The sequence below is a fragment of the Lepidochelys olivacea genome, assembly GCF_965140295.1.
Source record: "Lepidochelys olivacea isolate rLepOli2 genome assembly, chromosome: 1".
NCBI lineage: Eukaryota > Metazoa > Chordata > Testudines > Cheloniidae > Lepidochelys > Lepidochelys olivacea.
The window spans coordinates 297,632,883-297,657,654 of record NC_140411.1 but is presented as its reverse complement, the minus strand read 5'-3'; the positions used below and the strand labels follow the sequence as shown (position 1 = coordinate 297,657,654).

The window sequence follows — 24,772 nt, the reverse complement described above, 5'->3', positions numbered from 1 at the left end:
CATTGAGAAAGGAATCAAGGGTGGAACACCCTCTCTTTTGGACTTTGGCTGGTTCCTTTATACAAATTTTGTAAATTCCAGGCCTTGCCCAGGTCAGAGAAACCTCCAAACACACTGGTCCCTTGATACAGCAGAGAGCTCCTAAATTAGAAACCTGGAAGATGGGAGCCAGTCCAGCAAAAATTGCCAGATGTGCTGAAATCCAAAGATATTTCAGCAACAGGGGAAGTTCTTATTCAAATGTTTCTGGACAAAAATGGCCTTGAGCTTTGGGCCAATTCTCTTTATTTTGCAAATCCTTTCTTGTAAAGGCGCATCAGTCGACTTACACCAGAGATGAATTTGCCCCAAACTGCTCAGACATGGGCAAAACCTCAAAATGAATGGTTTTGCTTACGTTCAAATAAACGTGGATGCTTATCTAGACTTATAAAAACCCTTTGGGTCTAAGAGTTGGTCTAGAAATCTTGTACTTTTCTGACATTTCTCTTGCTTTCTTTTTCTGCACAGGTCAGGCATAGTATTCTTTTGCTGCATTTGGGAGCTTCCACTCCTGGTCCTGACATAAACCCGCAAAGTGAAGTGAGGAATTTTTTTTAAAAAAGTTTATAAATCTTTTTGAACTTCAGAAAAGCTTTGGTTCAGTTAGAGTTCTGGTTGGAGGTTTACCTTGGTTCTTAGTTTATCTGAGCAAGTCTGTCTAACTAATATTGGCCCCAAGATGTTCAGCTTTCTGAATTCAATAAATTAGGCTGTGTCATATCATCACACTTTGTTCTGACTTTATGTCCTATTTGAGACACAATGCCATAGCTTCAGTCCAACAAAAAATAATGCAGTGTGATAACAACAGAATATCTAACCTCCCTTGTGCTGTTACATATTTTAAAGTTTAGAGTAGCAAACAGTCAATCTGAAAGTGTTCCATTGTTAGTGTCTGGGGTTATCAACAGCATGCAGGTATTTTCCTGAATTAAGTCTAATCACTTGTCCCTTTCTGTACATATTTACTAATGAGTTGTTGATGCCTTGTAGAAAATCCTAAAAAGCTTTCTATTTAGCAGCAATTCTGTATTTCTTTTTCCTTGGCTTCTCACTTTTATAGAAATGGGATCATTGTTGCTTAGAAGAAGTTTAAATGCTCATCTTTAGTGATGGACACACTGCAAAAAATTTAGTATATCTGAGTTTTAAGTTGGTTGAACAACCAAATGTCTAGTAGACAGCACCAAATCACAATGTTAAAGCTAGAAGGCAAATACAGTATGACAGTCACAGATAAAACCTTGTGTTTGGATGGTTACCAACTAAATATTTTCATGGACAATTAGTTAGTGCATCACTTGTGTATAGACAGATTTTTCCAAAACTATTTGGCATATTCTAAAATCTGTCTGACCAGCATTGAAATTTAGCCAGTTCTTGATGGAGAAGCTCAACTTTACAAAGTCAGTAGCCAGGTAGCTAATCCACCTGGGAATACAGGCTTTCAAATGTGGTAAAAATACTCTGAAGAAGTGGTGAGAGGGATACTGAAAAGGTAACCCTTGCTCTTAGTGGAAAGCATTCTTTGAGTCTGCATCACTGAAATTAATTCCATTCCTTCCCTTTGGGATCGACACTGCCTATAGACCTGAGCTTAAACAAAGCTGAGCAACTCACGCTGTGGGAGCGTTCCAAGTTTATAATGACCAAATATGAAGGAATATGCACAATTTTGGTCTAAACAAACCAGAACAGAACACGCAGCCTTGTTTGTCTTAAAATAGCCTTTAGAGTAGAGGCTCATAAATGCTTCAAGACTAAGTGCTTCATACAAGGAGAGCTGCATCTTTAAATAACTGTATACCCACTAACTTGCTGTTCCCATTTGCGAGAGCCTCTGGAATGATTCTACACAGCAACAACCCCCCATCGCCACCTCCAGTGTTTCCAAGCTTCTAATGTTATTCTGCAAACTGCCGCTTTCTAAAGGCAAAAAGAAAAGGAGTACTTGTGGCACCTTAGAGACTAACCAATTTATTTGAGCATGAGCTTTCGAGAGCTACAGCTCACTTCATCGGATGCATACCGTGGAAACTGCAGCGGACTTTATATAAAGAGTAAAGAGTTGTCACTTTGGATGGGCTATCACCAGCAGGAGAGTGAATTTGGGGGGGGGGGTGGAGGGTGAGAAAACCTGGATTTGTGCTGGAAATGGCCCAACCTGATGATCACTTTAGATAAGCTATTACCAGCAGGACAGTGGGGTGGGAGGAGGTATTGTTTCATATTCTCTGTGTGTATATAAAGTCTGCTGCAGTTTCCACGGTATGCATCCAATGAAGTGAGCTGTAGCTCAAGAAAGCTTTATGCTCAAATAAATTGGTTAGTCTCTAAGGTGCCACAAGTACTCCTTTTCTTTTTGCGAATACAGACTAACACGGCTGTTACTCTGAAACCTTTCTAAAGGCAGTAATTCTATGAGCAGTAAAAGCAACATCATAGTACCCTGGGAGTGAGCAGTGGCCTATTAGACCCCCTGAATCATTCTTTGCAATAGGACAAGTTTCTTAAAGAGGAATATTTTAGTGTACAAGGTAATTGGAGAGGAGGAACTGGCTGGATAAGCTTCATTTCTGCATGTAAAAAAATAGTTTCCTCAGTCTACTTCACCCCCTCTGTGATGTCACTGATGAGAGAATGTGGTGATCTTTACAGCCTGCTAGCACATACAGGGGTCACCTGTTTAGTAGCATTTCATTTTGGAAAATCTCTCCCTAACCACTGGACTATCTTTCTTCTCTGTTACTCCCCTTTACAGCCAGCTAGTGAAGAAAGCCAGTCCACAGAGAGGCTGGAACCATCTCTTTGCTCTCTTTGGGTTGGAGAGTAAGCAGAGATAAGATCCTGGCTTCCCAAGAGCAGGGACTGCAATTCTGCCTGGCTTATACTGGCTGGGCAAAGAGGATGGGAGAAGGGCTGCTCACAATCTGGTCCCAATTATTACTGCACACAAGCAGGTATGAGGCCAAAGAGATTCTGTTCCCGGCTCAGCCGCAGACTTCATATGTGACCTTGGACTAGTCGCTGCATCTCCCTGTGCTCTTCAGTTCCCCATCTGCGCAGTAGGGAAAATAATACCTCCTTTCTCCCGTTTTTGTCTTATCTATTTCCGCTCTAAGGTCTTTGGGGCAGGGACCGTCTCTCACTCTATGTCTAGACAGTGCCTAACACAATGGATCCCCAATATCAGCTGGAGACTCTGCACATTATCATTCATAATACAGTAATAATATGTGACCTATTAGACATTTTCCTCTTTATTGGGTACTGACCTTCACATGATTCTCCACTCGGTGAAAACATCCCATTGTCATGGTAGCCGTCCCTGCACTCACAGTGGTACCAGCCAGGCAGGTTAATGCAGTTAGCACGGCTGTCACATTGAACAAAGCCATCTGAGCATTCATCAATGTCTGTTCAGCAACCAAAAAAGAAAACAGGAAGTCACACAGCTGAATCCGTTACATTAGTCTGCTGACAATACAGTATCTGCTGCATTACTAAAATGGTTTTAATCAATATTATTGGACCCCCATAATGGTTAGCAGTAAATCAGAAAAGAGATTGAATTTTTTAACCTCTTCCAATAAAAGCTGTAGAATAATAGTAAGGCCATACTAATGAATGCAAAGGACTATCTAGAAGCCTTCTCTATTGTTAAACATTAATAATTAATTGAATCACACCAAACTGTAAGCAGTCTGTTATCTATGTAAACCTCCCAAAGCACTAAGAAAGAAAAGGGTCCCAATTCAAGGAATAAATACTATATTTCCAACTATTAACCCCTTGATCTATCCAGACTGTCTGACATAACTAACATTATGTATCTCACTAGCATATCAAGACAACAAATCCCTACTCTCACTATCAGAGAAGTAATGCTCTTCTAAAATATTGGACAAAACTACTGGTGCAATCTGGCTGCATTAAAAAGAGTACCTGTAGCCAGGGGGTGGGAAAGGGAAATTAGATATTTTACTCTTGGTTCTTGTTTTAAGTAGTATGTTTTCCAAACCAGACCAGATTTCCTTCCTTCCATTTTTTTCTTCCCCAAGAAGAAAAGGACATCTTCTGGACTTGATTATGTTTCCACTTATACCAGCTTTACACTGGTGAAATGCCATTATCCTCAATGGAGATACTCCTAATTGACAGCAGTTACTCCTGCTCTGAGCGTAAGTAAGAGCAGAATCAGCCTTCTATCACAAAACATGGTGAGTTCTTATTGACACAGTGCAACTTACTTTTCTCCTCCTGATGTGGATCTCTTAAAAGTTAGCCTTCCACTGACTAGACTTCTTCCAAAGACCCCACCCTTGAAGGATTTCTGGACACCTTAATTAGGTCCAGTGTACAGCAAGGCCTGCCCTACTGAATTCTAAAAGCTCAGTATGTGAGCTGATTTTATAAACTAGGTGCATCATGCTGTACCTTACATTACATCCGGGAGGCCAAATTCTACCCTTCCACACCTGTGCAACCCCATTCCCAATACAGACTATTACAAAGTAGCACCCATTCTCAGTGATGTGACTAAATGATGTTAATGAGCGGCACGTAGTAGGGCAGTGGAAACAAACAGGGATATAAAATATGACCTTCATTATCAAATCCCAACATAAGTTTCTTGAAATCTGGAAGGAATTGTGCTTTACACCACATGCGGCACAAAGTTCTAGAAACCAGCAGAGTGAGTCCAAGTCTGCAATGACTGACCTCTTGGCCAATGCTAGTGATAGAACTGGGGACCTTCAGTGCTAGAAGTATAAGTTATAGTTTAAGCTACAGAGCAAGGATGTGAAGTGTGCAGCTGTAATGGACCTAGTATCATCTGTCAATTGGTCACAAAGGGGGACATGTAACACACTGAGCAGTGAGTCACATACAGTGGGTCAAAATCCTGCCCTCAAACCCTGTTGGCTCACATTAATGTGATCTGTTATTTCCAGAGAGGACAGCCTACTCTTGTTTAAGGAGCTAACTACGAGATGTAATAAGTATCATCTCCCAGTAACGTGAGTACATATCACCACTCTACCCTCTTATGGAAACTACCCTTTGAAAAGTAAAGTTACAAATCAAAGTTTCCTCATCCCTACACACCACCACCGTCAGTTTGGAGGAGCTGAAGTAGTACAATATTTCAGGGACACTTGAGGACTTCATTGCATAGTCCTAATTTAGCCAACCACATTCATCCTTCTTGTTGCATTTTTTCTATTCATGCTGTTGGGTGTTTTATTTACATATGAAATAGACGCAGACCTACCCTTTTGTATTAAACGGTTGACATAGTTACTTTTTACAGTTATATACATAGTCAAATTACCACCATATTGACTTTAAAATGGGTTATAATTAATCACAGTGCCTCTATTTCTTCTCATTAATATATCTCTCCCTGATTATAGCACACACTCTGTCAAAACTCTCTCTAGTTACTCTACTTTGGTGCTCACTAACAGCATCAAACTCTACTGTAATGAGTCTCATTCAAAAATGCTTTTGCCTTTGTCATAAATATAAAGGGAAGGGTAAACCCCTTTGAAATCCTTCCTGGCCAGGGGAAAGCTCCTCTCACCTGTAAAGTGTTAAGAAGCTAAAGGTAACCTCGCTGGCACCTGACCAAAATGACCAATGAGGAGACAAGATACTTTCAAAAGCTGGGAGGAGGGAGAGAAACAAAGGGTCTGTGTGTCTGTCTATAGTCTCTCTTTGTTGGGGATAGACCAGGAATGGACTCTTAGAACTTTTAGTAAGTAATCTAGCTAGGTATGTGTTAGATTATGATTTCTTTAAATGGCTGAGAAAAGAATTGTGCTGAATAGAATAACTATTTCTGTCTGTGTATCTTTTTTGTAACTTAAGGTTTTGCCTAGAGGGGTTCTCTATGTTTTTGAATCTAATTACCCTGTAAGATATCTACCATCCTGATTTTACAGGGGGGATTTCTTTATTTCTATTTACTTCTATTTTTCTTAAAAGTCTTCTTGTAAGAAAACTGAATGCTTTTTCATTGTTCTCAGATCCAAGGGTTTGGGTCTGTGGTCACCTATGCAAATTGGTGAGGCTTTTTATCCAACATTTCCCAGGAAAGGGGGGTGCAAGTGTTGGGAGGATTGTTCATTGTTCTTAAGATCCAAGGATCTGGGTCTGTAGTCACCTAGGCAAATTAGTGAGGCTTTTTACCAAATCTTGTCTAGGAAGTGGGGTGCAAGGTTTTGGGAAGTATTTTGGGGGGAAAGACGCGTCCAAACAGCTCTTCCCCAGTAACCAGTATTAGTTTGGTGGTGGTAGCGGCCAGTCCAAGGACAACGGGTGGAATATTTTGTACCTTGGGGAAGTTTTGACCTAAGCTGGTAAAGATAAGCTTAGGAGGGTTTTCATGCAGGTCCCCACATCTGTACCCTAGAGTTCAGAGTGGGGGAGGAACCTTGACAGCCTTTGTCTTAAAAAGATGGTGGCCACCCTGTCTATTAGGGACTTAGGAGGAAATATCCTTGGGTTCAAAAACCAGAACATTCAACTCTGAAGCATATCCCAAGACAGGGATTCTCAATCTTTTTCTTTAAGGTCCCCCCCCAACATATTATAAAAATTCCATGGCCCACCTGTGCCACAACAATGGTTTTTCAGTAAATTAAAAGCTGTGGCCAGCATTAGGGAGTAGCCAGCAGAGCAATTGCCCAGGGGCCCATGCCACAGGGGCCCTCGCAAAACTAAGTTGCTCAGGCTTCAGCTTCAGCCTCGGGCAGCAGGGATTGGGATTTGGCTTTCTGCCCTGGGCCCCAGTGAGTCTAATGCTGGCCCTGCTCTCTCTGAAACCTGCTTATGGCCCTCTGGAGGCCCTGGACTCCTGGTTGAGAACTGCTGTCCTAAGACACCAATACAATAAGCCCCGCCATAGTATTCAGAAACAACTTTCAGCTGTTCAGTTTGTCTAGCTCTCGACCACTACAAACCTTCTTTATAATGAGCAGACAGGAGACAGCAAAACTTCAGGAGAGTTCAAGAGATCAGAGAAAGATCAACAAGAATTCTGTTGCTTAAGTGAGAAAAAGCTGGTTTGTAGTCTGCGCCTTATGCGACCGGTGTTCACTCAGATACTGGCAGACCATAAAAAAAAAAAAAAGGTCTGAAACTTTGGAACTTCCCACGTCACTGGGGAATGCGCAGTTTGAGAGCTAGCTTGCTTGCCAGTACATGACCTATGGCTTGTCTACACTTACTGGGGGATCAACGAACCGTGATCAATGCATCTCCCGTCGACTCCTGTACTCCACTGGATTGAGAAGAATAAGGGGAGTCGATGGAGAAACTCCCGTCGACATCATGCAGTGTGGCCCCCGCGGTAAGCAGATCTAAGCCATGTCGACTTGAGTTGCGCTATTGATGTAACTCAAATTGTGTAGCTTAGATCGACTTTTCCCTGTAGTGCAGACAAGGTCTAAGTCATTGTGCTAAAGGCTGGGGATCGTATGTCCAATACACGACAGCTTGTTGGGGTGGGCTGAAGGTGCAAACCCCACAGAATCAATGAAGCACGCAGTCTAAGGGTATGTTTACACTACGAAATTAGGTCAAATTTATAGAAGTCGATTTTTAGGAAGCAATTTTATACAGTCGATTGTGTGTGTCCCCATTAAGCACATTAAGTCAGCGGAGTGCGTCCACAGTACCGTGACTAGCGTAGACTTTTGGAGCATTGCACTGTCGGTAGCTATCCCACAGTTTCCACAGTCTCCACTGCCCATTGGAATTCTAGGTTGAGCTCTCAATGCCTGATGGGGCAAAAACATTGTTGTGGGTGGTTTTGGGTACATGTCGTCAGTCGCCCCTCCCTCCATGAAAGCAACGGCAGACAATCATTTTGCACCTTTTTTCCTAGCAGATGCCATACTGCTGTCAGCAGACGGTGCAGTAGGATTGCTAACCATTGTCGTCATCCACCGCTTCCACTGCAATTCTGCTCTGCTGCTCTTGTCTCAATAGTGAATTTCTTTATGTTGTCTGTCATGTGCTCCCAGGTACTTGTGTTCTTCCTTGGGAAATGTGCGTGGTGCTAACTGTCGTCCTCCACCGCTTCCACTGCAACTCTGCTCTCCTGCTCTCATGAATCCACTTCGCAGGTCCTCTAGTCATTCTTTATAAATATCTATTCTTGTGGCATCCAACGTCAGCCACCGCTTCCACTGCAACTCTGCTCTCCTGCAGACGCCATACCATGGCAAGCATGGAGCCCGCTCAGCTCACCGCTGCTGTTGTGACCATTGCAAACACCTCGCACATTATCCTGCAGTATGTGCAGAACCTGCAAAAGCAGGTGAGGAGGTGATGACAGCGCGATCACAAGGTGTTTGCAATGCTCACAACAGAAGTGCAAGAATACCAAGATGAGAGCAGCCCTCACAGTTGAGAAGTGAGTGGTGATAGCCCTCTGGAAGCCAGACAGCTACCGGAATCAATTTGGAGTGGGTAAATCTACTTTGGGGGCTGCTGTGATCCAAGTAGCCAACGCAATCACTGAGCTGCTGCTATCAAGGGTTGCTGCAATAGGGTTCCTTAACTGCGGTGGAGCAATAGACGGAACACATATCCCTATCTTGGGACCGGACCACCTTGGCAGCCAGTACGTAAAGCACAAGGGGTACTTTTCCATGGTGCTGCAAGCACTGGTGGATCACAAGGGACGTTTCACTGACATCAACGTGGGATGGCCGGGAAAGGTGCATGACGCTCGCATCTTCAGGTCCGTTTGAACAGCTGCAGGAAGGGACTTACTTCCCAGACCAGAAAATTACCGTTGGGGATGTTGAAATGCCTATAGTTATCCTTGGGGCCCCAGCCTACTCCTTAATGCCATGGCTCATGAAGCCATACACAGGCACCCTGGACAGTAGTAAGGAGCAGTTCAACTATAGGCTGAGCAAGTGCAGAATGGTGGTAGAATGTGCATTTGGATGTTTAAAAGATGGCTGGCACAGTTTACTGACTAGGTTAGACCTCAGCAAAACCAATATTCCCATTGTTATTGCTGCTTGCTGTGTGCTCCACAATATCTGTGAGAGTAAAGGGGAGACGTTTATGGTGGGGTGGGAGGTTGAGGCATGGCCGATTACGCGCAGCCAGATACCAGGGCAATTAGAAGAGCACAGCTGGGTGTCCTGCGCATCAGGGAAACTTTGAAAACCAGTTTCATGACTGGCCAGGCTATGCTGTGACAGTTCTGTTTGTTTCTCCTTGATGAAAACCCACTCTCTTGGTTGACTCTACTTCCCTGTAAGCCAACTGACCTCCCCGCTTCGATCACCACTTTCAGAGGCAATAAAGTCATTATTGTTTCAAAATCATGCATTCTTTATTAATTCATCACACAAATAGGGGGAAAACTTGCAAGGTAGCCCGGGAGGGGTGGGTGAGGAGGGAAGCACTGGGTGGGGTAGTGGATGAGGGGAGGAGGGAAGAACAAGGCCACACTACAGTTCAAAACTTATTGAATGCCAGCCTTCTGTTGCTTGGGCAATCCTCTGGGGTGGAGTGGTTGGGTGCCCGTAGCCTCTCCCCAACCACGTTCTTGGGCATCTGGGTGAGGAGGATATGGAACTTGGGGAGGAGGGCAGGCGGTTATACAGGGGCTGCAGCGGCGGTCTGTGCTCCTGCTGCCTTTCCTGCAGCTCCACCAGACGCCTCAGCATGTCAGTTTTGCTCCCCCATTAGGCTCAGCATTGCATCCTGCCTCCTCTCAGTGTGCTCCTCCCTCCTCTCATTGCATTCATTTAACGCTTTCCTGGACTCTGCCATTGTTTGCCTCCATGCATTCTGCTGAGCTCTTTCAGTGCGGGAGGACTACATGAGCTCTGAGAACATGTCATTGTGAGTGAGTTTTTTTCGTCTTCTAATCTGCCCTAACCTCTGGGACGGAGATGATAGGGTGAGCGTGGAAACATTTGCAGCTGCAGGAGGAAAAAAAGGGAGAGTAGTATTTAAAAAGATACATTTTAGAGAACAAAGGGAAGACTATTTCTTACTGAATCAAGTGATTCACATTACATAGCACATGTGCTTCACCCCCCGCCCCTCCACCGCGTGGCAAAGTATCAGGGAAGATCCCTAGCCAAACACGAACAACTCAGCATGAATGGGCCTCCCCCCTCCACATGGCAAAGGCTTTTAGAGTACCTCCACGAGAGCTTCATGGAACAGAAATCCTCCAGGGACATCTCCATCCCTGGACACGTTAACAGACTTTTCCAGTAGCTATACTGGCCGCAAATGCATCCCAAGTCTTCAGGGCAAATTAATTATTAAACTCGCTTGCTTTTAAACCCTGTATTATATTTACTAAGTAACACTCACCAGAGGTGCCTTCTCCGGCTTCATGGTCCGGGATCCCGCCTTGGGAGGGTTGGGCGGGTATTGGCTCTAGGGTGATGAACAGTTCCTGGTTGCTAGGGAGAAGGGATTCTTCACTTGCCTGCTGTGCGCTATCCTCAACCTCCTCCTCCTCCTCATCTTCCTCATCCACAAAATCCTCATCCCTGTTGCATGAGACTCCCCGCTTGCAGGTGTCCACGGACAGTGGTGGGGTAGTGGTAGGGGCCCCCCCTAGAATTGCATGCACCTCATCATAGAAGTAGCATGTATGGGGCTCTGACCCGGAGCCACCGTTTGCATCCTTTGTTTTTTGGTAGGCTTGCCTCAGCTCCTTAACTTTCATGTGGCACTACTGTGTGCCCCTGTTGTGGCCTTTGTTGTAGCCTCTGTCCATCATGCCCTTGGAGATTTTTGCATATATATTGGCATTTCGTCTTTTGGAACAGAGTTCTTCTCCCCATAGAGCGATCAGATCCAGTACCTCCCATTTGGTCCATGCTGGAGCTCTTTTGCGATTCTGGGACTCCATGGTCACCTGTGCTGATGAGCTCTGCATGGTCCCCTGTGCTGATCAGTTGGCTATGCTGGCCAAACAGGAAATGAAATTCAAAAGTTCCCGAGTCTTTTCCTGTCTACCTGGCCAGTGCATCTGAGTTGAGAGTGCTGTTCAGAGCAGTCACAATGGAGCACTCTGGGATAGCTCCCAGAGGCTAATACCGTCGAATTGCGTCCACATGACCCCAAATTCGACCCAGCGAGGTCAATTTTAGTGCTAAACCCCTCGCCGGGGAGGAGTACAGAAATCGATTTTAAGAGCCCTTTAAGTCGAGAAAACAGGCTTGATCATGTGGACAGGTGCAGGATTAAATCGAACTAATGCTGATAAATTCGACCTACACTCGTAGTGTAGACCAGGGCTAAAAGGTGGAGGGGGTAGAGAGTTGTTGTTCTGACTTGATGCAAATCTTTATAGCTGCTCTAAATAACATGCATTAAAATGACTTGATGGCACATTTCTCCCATTGAAAAGTCGAATTTACTTATTGGGGATGATGGAGAGGAAAGAGGGTGATTAAGGCCAAAGTAACACAGACGAATTAAAAGAGGCCTGTGTTCCTCTCTTCAGAGCAATTTATTTGTGGAGCTGTATGCTTTCTAATTATGAATACAGCATTGCAGGCACAGGTTTTATGAATCTTGATGAGATCACTTACTGATTATTCAGGAAAAACAAGCCTTGAATGACATGTCAGTTTGGTAAATTGACAGCCAAAGTAGCTATTCTGTATTTATTTGCAAACTAACTGACAAAACCTATATCATAAAAAATATTACTTGGGATGAAATGCTTTTACAGATGTCAATAAGCAACGAAATACATTCTCCCAGGTTCCTTATGGCTGAATACAAGATGTTGAGTGGAGTTATGTACGATCCCTAACATGAAATGTACTGATGGAAGCACTCTGTTGGTCTTTAGGAGATATCATATTCTCGACTGATTGTTTGCCTTCAAATCATTTCATTTTACCCAATGCCTGCATCAGTGTTGAACAATCCATTGTCCTTTAAATGGTTTTGCAGCAAACAAAAGTTTCTCCCCACAACTATGGAAAAAAATTCCAATATGTCTTCTTGTGGTTTATAAAACATAGATTTCTTTAAGTATGAAATCAGTTCCTAAGAAACTAACAATTTTAAACATTAATTACAATAATGAGTCTCACTGCAGCAGGACAAAATACAACCACCACAACTCTGTGAAACAAGTAAAAAATGTAGAAGGAAAGCATTTAGAAGAGTTGAACTGCTTATTTCACAGAAATTCTTCTTGACAGTTGAATAAAAGGATTTCTATTTTCAAATGGGCAAAAGATGGCTCAGGAAGGACTGTGAAAAGATCTACAACTAACAGGATCTTCTTAGCAAAGGAAAAGCAGCCAGAAGAAATTTTTCTCTCTGCCATAGTGAAATGTTCTCCGGTGAATCATCTTGCAGCTGCTCACTGAGAGGTATGAGTTGACAAAGGCAGAAGAACTGATTGAAAAGTTTTGCCTGGCCAGTGGCTATGGTAGATCAGTGAGTTTTGTGCAGCATTAACAGCTCTAATGAGCTCCTGTTTTATGCTGTACTGGTTAGGCACAAGAAAACTGAATGCTACTCATATAAGAAGGTTACCAAAGCAGACATTATCCTACTTCTTTTATTTAAAAAAAATCCCACTTACAAAGAATGGTATAATTCAATGAAGGGCCATGCTTGGCATGTGCTTTGTTCAGAGGGGGCTGGTGACATCTGAAGGCAGGTAGGCAAAATAGACAAGGAAAAGTGCTGCTCAGAGCCAATTTATTTTAGCAAGAATGATCAAACTGTATCTTATTCTAACACGGCAGATAAATTCCTCTTGTGTCTATGCTGAAAAGACTGTTGGTTTTGTTTTGAGGAGTTCCTTATATAATCAGTGAGACATTTTAAAGAATATTTAATTCCACGTCTTTCACTTTGCTCAACAAAATGTTTGGATGGTGGCATGAGAAATCATGGAGTGCGGGGATGGCTTAAAGAGAAAAATCTACAATCCAACATGTGTGGGAAATAGGATTGCCAGTTTTGGTTGGATGTATTTCTGGAGATTTCATCACATGATATAATCTTTAATTAAAGATTAGTCTTCAATTCCTGGATACTCGAGGCCAATTCGTGAGGCTTGGCAACCCTAGTGGGAGAAGACAGCATTTAGAATCTACGTGATAGGACACACCCTTTGGCTCTGTGGGCCTATAGCTGAAATCCTGGCCTCACTGAAATCAATGGCAAAACTCCCTTTGACTTACATGGAGCTGGGATTTCACCCTATATCTTTTTCCTTTGTCATTTACACAGTACAACATGTACCAAATCCTCCATCCTGCCAGGCTTTGTGTGTGAAATTATGTGGCAGCTAGTGAGAGCAATCTTCACCTTCAGGATGAGAGGAACACAAAGCCACAACTGCTACTGTAGTCCAAGGCCGCAGCAGCCCCTGCTCCTGCGGCAGTCCAGCTCAATGGGCAGGGGTGCTGGAGCAATTCGTATTGTGGGGGTGCTGAGCGCCATTGAACCAACCTGTAAACCCTGTATTTAATGGCAACCCCTTTAAGCCAGAGGGTACGGCAGCACCCCTAGTTCCAGCACCTGTGTCAGTGGGATCTGCACAGTGATAGATCTGCCACTGAAATTTCTGCTTTTCTGAAAGCCATCACTCCCCTGCCACTAGGACATGTTGCTCCAGTGGGGCTGGATTCAGCTAAATATGTGTATGTGTGTGTGTGGGGGGGGGGGGGGGGGTGTGTTAAGGCTCTGCCCAGCGCTTCCTAAATACTCAGCCCCCATGAAGCAGTACCACATTGGCTCTACTGTCACAAAATGTGGCGATTTGCCCCCAACACCATTTTGTTTAAAAAATACAAATTGAACCTACCTATGATTTTAAAAACTAAAATAAGCCAAACAATTCACTTCTGTACTTCCTTACGTTAATCTATTCTTTTGGATGAAAAAATGCTTCCAAAATCTTGCAAACTGAAGCTATTCTAATAAAATACACAGGTTGCTACTATGCCTGGCATTTTGGAATGAAGTACCACATACATCTAACTTCCTTTAGCATAAAAAAACCCCTTGCATCTTCTAAATCATCTATATTTATGCCTCATAAGCACTTGTTTCCTGAACTGTGGCGATAGCCTGCTGTAACTCTTTTCTATTGTATCCCTTGCTTTTGGGAAGACTAAGAAAATTTTGCTTCTTGGAGAGCTGGAATGTAACAGTCTATGTCGATAACTGATAAAATCAAGGTAAAATACAAACCTTTGCAAATTATCGACTGGTACTACATACCATTGCTGCAGTAAAGGAAATGGAGTAGCTGGTAGCCTGATTAATATGATTCGAGAATGTCCGTATATAAGAGCCTTTGAAGACTCACAATGGAATCAAATTGCTTTTTTAAAGGCAGGCTAATTCTTTCATCCAACTATAGGCCTCTTGTCTGGTCAATCTATGCTCAGCACAAGATGTGGGCGGAGGGGAGCAAAGATGGATTTACACCATCTTTGCATTCCTCTTACTTCAGTTGTTGTTGGATCAGACCCCTATTTAGTGGAGTTATTCATATTTAACATTAAGCACCAAATTCTGCTCTCAGAGACACACACGGACATCACAGGTGTAACAGAGCAGAATTCAGCCCTAAAATTCTTCTATTTGTAAACAACTTGTTCATCTCGATACAAACTGAAGGTCTGGCAATCATTTTCCCTCAAGGAGAAAATATCTCCAGATATCTGCAGGATATTTCAACTTAATATTTTTCCATTCTGAACGTTTTTCAAGGGAAGGGTAGCAGGACACCCTACATTCTTCGGCTGTCAGCTGACACTGCCAATTAGTAGAGACATGGTAATCAGTCTACTGGTAGCTGGATAGACACTACTAAATGTTTCACACAAGCTTATGAACAGCCAATAGGTGCTAATAACTTTTAGTCACTTGTGACCTGGGCTAAATGTGAAATAGCAACTCAGAGGTGAAAGTCTTTCCACCCCTGTGCTAACTCCCAGAGCCACACAGTCCCCAGCCACTAACATACAGTACTGTAAATGAGGTTCATCTGGTGAAGACACTGAAAAGGGAAATCATTTCAATACAGATCACAGAATAAGGAGATACAGCAACTCTAGAGATACTTAAAAATAGTAGAAGGTGAACCTGAAATGGTCGTTACCTTCTAGTGTCCTTTGGCTCACCCAAATACTAACATGCCCATAGATACATCAATCCACTTAAAAAGGTGGTTTTTCTGCAGAGGATGCAGAAGACAGTGAAGATGCTCACAGCAGGTAGCAAGTTCTACATGGAAAACACAATACCCAGCTTAGGCTTGTTTGACAACTTGTTTGGCTCATGAAGACTCAGAAAACACTGAGTGCAATAAGGAAAGGACTTTGTCCCATACAGTGTTCAATACACTCGAAATCCATTGAATAATATACCTGCTCCATTAACTCAATCTTTTAGAGTACCTGGGGAAATGTTTCATTTTCCCTGCAGCAAGTTCTAATTCACCATCTTTTATATTTAAAAATAGAAAATTGTTTTTGCGGTTTTCATGTGACAACAGAGTTCGAATACTTGAAGAGATCCTGCTGTTCAATTGGATCTATGATGTGAGATCTGACTTGGATCTGCCCCCAGTGGGGAAACTAAATAGCCTGAAACTAGTTCGATATACAGCAGCTATCTCTTTTAAAACACGATATCAGCATTTGGGATTTCCGTCCCGTTGAACTACTGCTACATATGGTTAGAATATAAACATCATACAGAGGGGTGAAAAACAGAAAAATACAGAGCTGAGGTAGCTGAACTAAGTCAGGAAGATTTCAGTTTTAGAAGAAAACCAAAGTTATTCTGAATGCCTCTTAAATTTGTTTTTATAAAGGCCAAATCAACTCTTTTCTTCTAATGTCGCTGCTTGTACCCAAAATAACTTCCCTTCTTAGTTATTAAAAATTCTACAGCCTGTTTTCTTCTGGAATCTTATTCTGTTTATCCAGTTTGCTGTGAATGTTAAAAGATCTGACATCACATTCTGAGTGCAACCAGAATTTCATTCACCATATAGGATCTCCAAACAAAGGTTCCACTGAACCACAGGATTTTCTTGAGTGTTACTATATGTGGACTTCCACAGCTCACTGAAAGTTTAATTTATTTATTTTAAATATAAAAGATCAGATTATGGCTGGCTTGTGAGATACAGAAGAAGAAGAAGAAAGAGAGTTATGCATTCTTACCTTGTGCCATAGCTCAGCACAAACCCTGAACACAAGGGTTCTTCACTATAGCACGACAGATACTAGCCAAGTAAAAGAAGAGTTGAAGGAAGGGATTGAAGGTAGTGCTATGGCTCCTCTCCCAGCACCACTCTGGGGAATTGGGCCAGTGCAGGAGGAAGTGCACCTTGAAGTCCTTGAAAGAGTGGTGGAATTGCTGCTTCTGTGTATCCTCCCCAGAGCTCCAGCAGAAATTCTGGTTGAGTCAATTTAAAGCCATAATCTCGCCCAAGGGGTAGGAAATTAGTTAGATCAAAGAATACAAAAGTAATTTTCAAATCTACTTCAACAGGCTGAATTAATACTCTAGGTTTGTTCTTCGCCATAAATTTCCTACTGTCATGTTGCATGAAAGAATGAACCTACTCTTAAAACAGGTCAGTTTTTTTACCATAGCACAAGCACGATTGCATTTTTTAAAGTATCCTGTCCATGGAAAACTAATTTAGTTCCATTAATGAAAAAAAAAGCAAAATGTGATTGAGGATGTAATACAGAATTATAGTTCATTAATTCTTCAAGTGTGTAATTTTCCAGACTCCTGATCCCCCATTGATTTCTGCACACCCCCATAGGTCCTGCTAAATGCCAGCAAAAGGAAATTCAATCGTGTTGTTATTTCATGTGTGGCAGTGGCAACGCTCCAAAATTAGATAGAAACATTATGAAAGGGATTTTTCCAGTTACTGCTTCACCATGCAGCCCTGTTCACATTTCTTTGTTGTCAAAAATTGATCAATCACAGACTCACAGACAACTGAGACTATGACAGTTTCTCATTATGCAGCCAATACCATCAAAGGATATGACACTTGCAACAATTGAAGATGATAATTCAGAACACCTAATTAGGCATGATGAATTGGATGCATGCTTGAATTGTTTAAAAAAATCAGGTAATATATTTTTCCACTAGGATCTGTGAAATGGGTTACGTCAGTGTCCATTAAAGAGTTAGACTAATTGATAGTACTGAAGTTCTATTTTTAGATGTTGATTAAGATACAGTTTTGCTTTCAGTTTGTGTATATTCTGTAATGCAGCAACCAATCTTCAAAAATAATTGCATGCTTCTGCTTCACTGTTAACCTTTCCTCAAAAAAAGTAAATGATTTTCCTGAGAGAAAAAAAACAGTTTCCCTTTCAAAGTATATGGAAATAGCCATTTTTGGGCTACAAACTTGTCTTTGGGATTTATATTGCTTCATTTGCAAATGTCAGTAAGAGGACAAATTTACTTGCAGTACTTTCTTAAAATGCTGTCAATTAGCGGCTATTGGGAACTGAAGCCTAAAGAACTTGCATAGGTACATTATGTCCAAAGAGAAAGGATTTCATTTTGCAAGCTATTGTCTGAGTCTCATTTCAAAAGGGCTATCCTCTGTCTTCAATCCACATAGTAGAGCCCTTATTGAAAAGAATGTGAATTCCATGTGTGGATGAAGTATGTGTCCCTGAGTTTTTATACAATATGCTTGATCCCAAACATTTCAGGTCAGATTCTGGCTACAGCATACAGTGGCACATGCTAGAAATCTTGCTTCCAATAGTAGGGCTAAACCCCACTGAAGCTTTTGTGTCTTTCCATCAACTCCAATGGCCTTTAGTTCAAGCTGGAGGAATGCAAGGCAGAAGTTTCAGATCATTTTAAAGCCCTTCAGATACTTGTCCATATTCCTCCATGAAAGGAAACATTGAGTGGCAATGCCAAGGTGTCAAGGGGTGTGATTGAAGTTAATGTGTGTCTTCCAATAGAGCCCAATTGTGGAATGGTACTCATGCTGGCAAGCACTTACTCACTTACATAGTCTCATTGACATTATTAATTAATATTGAGATGTCCACTTGAGTGACATGGATGTAAACCCATGGTCTGAATCTCTACAGGGAAAGTGCTTTCTGCTACCATCTATAGGTGAACCAGAGGAAGAGACAGAATAAGCTGGATCTTATTTGCAAGTTTGTTTCCTGCCATCTCAGTGCAAATAGTTTAGTTAAATTACATTTATGCTTTGAGTGTAGGGATAACAAAATGTTGTTATCCTTACTGTGTGACGAAAGGGTAACAGAACTGTACTTAATAGGCCCTGAGTGAGAGTCACCCTAACCAAAGTCTTAGTCTTGCATCGCTAGGTAGTTGAACTTGGACAGATAGAAAGAGAGGAGAGCTCCTACTTTTGGCTAGGAATAAATCCGTTGTGGCAAGGTCTCTGCTTAAGGATCATATATGACATTGAACCCCCTTCCACTGTGCAAAAATTGAGCTGCGTGAACTCTAGTCAGGGCCCTTCTTCCCAGCACTACGAGAGCTGGGTTAGATTGTGGCACGTCTGGACTGGGCCTGGTACAAAGAAGGCATTGTGGCAAGAGGCATAAGGTGTCTCTTCATGGAAACCAGGCAGTGCTTCCACCTTTAATGTTTGTCCCTGGCCGAGTGCACTAACAGACTCTAGGACTTCACTAACTACCAACAGCAAACCATGAGTGGGATGCAGCCAAGTGGAAAAGGAGAAAATGATGTGTTAAAGGGATATTTACTCATTGGATGTTCACACAAGCAGATGGGGAAACTGAGGCAAAGGACTACTGTCAAAGACAGTATGGGGGTGGGTGTTTTATTATTTGGTATAAAATATTGTTGATATATTGTTGTTGTGTTTTCTCCTTTAATAAACCTTTCCTTGTTTTATACACAGACTCACAGCTTGAGAGAGGGCAAGTATTGCCTGTCAAGGGCATGCAGGGAAGGTGTTTAAATTTTCTCGTGTTGGTGACTGATTGAAACATCATTGAACCTGGTGCGTGTGCAGCCTTTCATTTAAGATAGCTCTAAGAAACAGTTAAGCTTCTTTATGAAACAACAGCAGGCTCCACCCAAATCACTGACTCATGTGAGACCGCTCAGGAATTTGAACTATATGAGAAAGGGGCTTGGTTGAGTATTGTTTTTGATAGAGGTGCGTATGTGCATGTGAGAGAGAAACAGGAGAATCACATCGAAACACACACAGAGATAGAGCAAATAGCCAGACTCTGCCTGAATAAGCACTGAGAGCCTAGCCCTGAGAAAAGCCTAGAGAAAGTGCTTTTGAGCTGCGTGCTTCCTGAAAGGACCTTGGAGCAAGAAACTAATTCCTGTGGTTTGATTCCTCCTGTGTTCAGGGAAACAGGAGTTTGTACATTCTTTGTACATGCATGGAATTGCATCAGAGATACCTGACTCCATTGTTGTTCATTTCTCCTCCTAACAGAAAGAACTCAAAGGGCTCCAAACTTTAAGTTTGGCTAAACACTCAGGTCAAAAGGGGGTTACACCAAGTTTCGGGGGGAGGGGGGGAGGGGTGCTCAAGCCAGTACTGTTTGTTAATTTTAAGAGGAACTTCTGGATATTTGAATCCAGATTTTTTTGCTGCCAACACCACCAGGCAGAAATTATTTGATTAAAAATTGAGAATTTTTAAACATGTTTACAGAATTCAGTAAATCAGCATTTCCTAAATAGTCAACATACTCTGGACCCTCAGCCTGCACTGCTATTCTTTAGTGTGAAATCAACTCGATGTGGCACAAAACTGAGGAACTGTAGAAAAAGAGTGAACGTACTGTACAAATTTGTTTTTCTTGGCTTACTCCTAAAAATACAAGTTTGCAAATTAATTTTGGCAGGTTTTCAATGATAAATAATAAATATCTATTTCAACTGGAGACTGAAGCCTTAGGAATATATTTGGTGCATATAGATACCCACACAATGACAAGCAAGAGAGAGAGAAAAAAGATGTAAGGATGGAAGCATTATAGACCTTATTTCCACTAATAGTAGAATGTCTCATAATTCATAAAAGAAAGAGCTTAGAATGAGTTATGAAGGTCATTCCTTATTTCTTTCATATATGGCAAGAAATTCTATTATGGTACTGTCCAGCTGCATTGTACATGTTCTATTATGCCATTTTAAGAACCTAATAATTCAAATGTTTGCTTTTATTTCTTTTAATAAACAAATCATGTGATTTCCCAGAACAAAATAATAAATAAGTATTTGGACACTTCAAAACATCCTCCACAGGCATATTTTAATAAAATATTAGAACTTTCTTTCTCCTCAAACATTTTTGCCTAAAGTTACTTTTTCTGATCTCCTACACATGAGAGAGTATAGACTGGGTCACGCCAAACAAAACACTTCCCTTCTCCCCCAAGCCCTCTAAAAAAAGTAAACCTGGATAAAATTTGGCTTTCTAGCATTTTCAGCCTTGGAGTAGAAAAAAGTCTTTTGTTATTTCACAAATACTCTGAGGAAAGCAGAGAAAAAATATAGAAGTCAGTCAGAGTGTAACTCAGAGAGAGAAACTGGAGAGAAAAAAAGACCCAAATAAAAGCAAGCAGTGCAGGCCACTATACAGGAAGAGAGAGAGGAGATGAGGTAAGTATGGTTCATGCCTGAAGGAATCATGGTTCATCCACATATGCTGTTTATGAGAGTATAATTCTCAGTTTCTTTATCCTTTATGTACATGGAAGTGGAATGCCCCCGTTTCAGCCCTGTGCGATAGTCCCCCTTTCAGTTTGTTTTTCCTCATCCCCAGTCCCCCTTTTGAAAAATATAGAAATACACTTAGTACTTTTGGGACAGGCTACTTTTGCCTCCCCAAATTTTGAAATGTTACTGATGGCCTCCTTGGCAATGATCTTAGTGCTCTGGATCTCCCCAGGATATCATTTAGGCCAAGAGCTTAGCAGGATTCAAGAAATGATTAGACATTTCTACAGATAATGAGAATACACACAGTTACATTACACAGAAATATATATATATATATATGATGCTTATGCATCAGGACCTAAGCCAAACACTAAGCAATGGGGTCTAAAGTTACGCCAAATAAAATAAAAGCAAGCAGTGCAAGCCACTATACAGGAAGAGAGAGAGGAGATGAGGTAAGTATGGTTCATGCCTGAAGGAATCATGGTTCATCCACATATGCTGTTTATGAGAGTATAATTCTCAGTTTCTTTATCCTTTATGTACATGGAAGTGGAATGCCCCCGTTTCAGCCCTGTGCGATAGCCCCCCTTTCAGTTTGTTTTTCCTCATCCCCAGTCCCCCTTTTGAAAAATATAGAAATACACTTAGTACTTTTGGGACAGGCTACTTTTGCCTCCCCAAATTTTGAAATGTTACTGATGGCCTCCTTGGCAATGATCTTAGTGCTCTGGATCTCCCCAGGATATCATTTAGGCCAAGAGCTTAGCAGGATTCAAGAAATGATTAGACATTTCTACAGATAATGAGAATACACAGTTACATTACACAGAAATATATATATATATATATATATATATATATATATATATATATATATATATATATATGATGCTTATGCATCAGGACCTAAGCCAAACACTAAGCAATGGGGTCTAAAGTTACGCCATAAATGTCCACTATCAGAGACAGGATACTGAAGTAGATGGAACACTGCTCTGATCTGTATGGCAATTTCTAAGTTCCTGTGAGCTAATTCTCTTTCTTTTGCATTTGGGTTGCAAAAGAGATTCCTGCAGAATTCCACAGAATTCTCTGTGCCTTCAAAAGCTGTTCAGTCTTGCAGCAAACAGTTTTTAACACAGATACAAATGGCCATACATCGCTAATAGCAGTAATACTACAATCACAATTGTCCCACTATATTTACCACTTATTGGTCAGTGAAAAAATAGGCAGGCAAGGATTTAAAAAAAGGTTGCCTGAAATTAGGTTCTAAATCCCTTAGTTAGGCTCTAAAATAAATGATCTCAGTAAGAGTTAAGGTGTACTCTTAACTTGAAAATCACGTTACTGTGGTCCCAGTCCTACAAAGACTTATGTGAAGGATTAGCTTTCAGCATACAAGCGGTCCTGCTGAAGTCAAAGGGTCTATTCATGTGCCTAAAGTAAAACATCTGTGCAAGACTTTGCAAGATCTTTGGTCCTTGTTTAGGTTCATAACTAAGGATTTAGTAGCCTACCTTTGCCAAGACTTGCAAAAGTGGGTGCCAAGAGGTTTATATAACAACTCTATGAAGACAAAGGTTTATAACTATCAGAGACACTGGAGGCTTAGAGAAACTATTTGGAAAAGACCTGTAGTAGAAAAATCAATAATTTAAGAAGTTTCTCATTAAATGACTAATTAAATGCGTATTTAGACTATATCAATCCATTTAATATTCAAATGTATGAACAAGGGGGCACAGTTACTGTATTCCCACCACTGAAATCAAGAAATATTCGTTATGGAGGTTGTATGTTTACACACTCGGGAAGAGGACACTGTATTTGTCTATATTTGGTCCATATTTTGAATTTTATCTTTGCAACTATAAGTAATGGAATCTTAAATTCTGCAAAAGGTAAAGGCAAAGACACCCCTCCCCTTCTCATACACACACATCAGAGAAAGTTTTCCACCTGGCACTGGTAAATGGATCTTTCAATCCCTCAGTAACAGAAAATTGGGGAATTGAAGGCAATTAATAAAGAAAATAATACTTAAAATGTATACGGCACTTTCTATTTTCCAAGCACTGTGCAAGTGTTAAATAGCCAATCCTCACAACTTCTTGCATAGCAGGTATGCGTTACTACCCCTCGCTGTACAGAAGAGGAACCTTCACAGATAGATTGTGTCACTTGCCCTAGCTCTGTGGTAGAGCCAGGAATAGAACTGAGGAGTTGCTTTCATCTAGTCCCTGTCTCAGTCCACTAGACCATGTTGCCTCAGAGAAAAAGAAAAAGGAAGGAAAGAAAGAAAGAAAACATATGAAACTGACCAAACATCCCCACACACCCAACACATAACAAAACTGAAGGAAAACTATGACATTGGAGAAACTTCACACAAGAAGCTCAAACAAAATTTGAAAATAGTTTCAGGAATTACTTAAGTATGTTACTAGAAAGGTTTTGGGTTTTTTTCTGTTTCTACAATGGTCAATACTGATGGTGGATGAAGATGAATACAAATGACATTTATTTTTTGAAGTGTTACAGATATGTCTGCAGCACAATACAAAGTCTTTAAAGCTTCTAAAACTGTAGCTCATTTCCCTCTGCTTTCACAATGAGAGAATCCAAGATGGCAGCTGTAATCAAGTTCCCTGAGACCACTTTAGAAAGTTTCATTTGGTTCAGAAAAATCGTATGAGCAAATACAATTGAAAAGAGCATTTTAAAGCAAAATAAAACTTTCAAAGCGTCTAAAGCCACCAGCTGTTGTTTCTCTTCTTATTCAGAGAAAATACAGATGGTGACTATGATTAGTTCAGCCTCCCAGAGGACACTGCAGCCAACCAGAAACTAGCTAATTCATAGAAATATAGCTTTCCCATTTGTTTATCTCATAGCTAATTTGCTGATTAGTATGGAAGACTTTTTCTGCAGTTTTATTCATTAGCTATTTTAGAATTGGTTAATCAGTACTTTCAAAACTTTTATAAATGATACATTTTCTAGCAATATGACTAGTTGCTAGTGATTCCATTTAGAATATGTTTTAAAACAACAGCACATCTCTTTTCAGTAGTAATAAGCATGGTCCAGTAGCTAGAGTACAGGAACGGAAGTCAGGAGCCTATATATTCTGCTTGACTTTCTGCCCCTGACTTCCCATCTGACTCTTGGTGTTCACTTAGGTTCCCTATGCCTCATTTCCTACACTGTAAAATGCTTACAAACATTTTTTGAAATGATGTGAGCTTTATGGCTGAAAAATGATAGATAGTAGTATTGGGTTTTGTAGGCAACACATGACTCTTGGAAACTCAGACTCAGAGCTGCTTGAAGTTTGATGAATTAATTTGTCTTATCTAAAATAATGTTTAATTTATGGGACAAAATAGCATTTTGCAAAAATTATACAGTTACATTTTGGAATTTAATTTAATATCTTAAATCACACACAGAGAAGATTACTGCAATCCAGACACAAACTTTATTATGTTACCTACTGCTAGATTGTCTCAAGCACAAGAAAGAGGTGCTACATTATTTGGAATGGGAAATGTAAGTTTTATTATTATACATTTGGATGATTGCATTGCTATTGTGTGGTGGAGAAGCATGTCCATACACTATTGATGGAAACTGAAATGCAAGGTGCTGTGCAATTAAAACTGTCACCAAAGCAGAGAGGGAATCATAGCACAAGGTTATGCAACTAACTGTTCTTAGTTATGCAACTAACTGTTAGTTACGCAACTAACTGTAGGGCTTGTAAATTTGAGGGTAAAGAAATCAAGAAATCATAGCTCTGTGTTTTCGGAAAACCCCAGATATCTGATGCGTTCATAGGCCATCCTCAGTTAACCTTATTTAAACCAGATCTAATCTGGAAAATTTAAAGAGGTTGTGCTGATTTGTACCAATTTAGGTTTTGTATTTCTGTTTGCACAGTGGAGATCACAACTGTAGGATTGGTTTCAGAGTAACAGCC

The 24,772-nt window shown here is 41.1% G+C and overlaps 1 protein-coding gene across 1 annotated transcript in view; it reads right to left on the bottom strand.

Moving 5' to 3' along the window:
• The window catches only part of NELL2 (neural EGFL like 2), a 242,198-nt gene that overhangs the window by 17,432 nt on the left and 199,994 nt on the right, over window positions 1–24,772 (bottom strand). Inside the window, exon 16 of the mRNA XM_084639619.1 lies at window positions 3,318–3,458. Within this exon, the coding sequence (XP_084495745.1) occupies window positions 3,318–3,458 (141 nt within the window). The remainder of the gene's footprint in view (window positions 1–3,317; window positions 3,459–24,772) is intronic.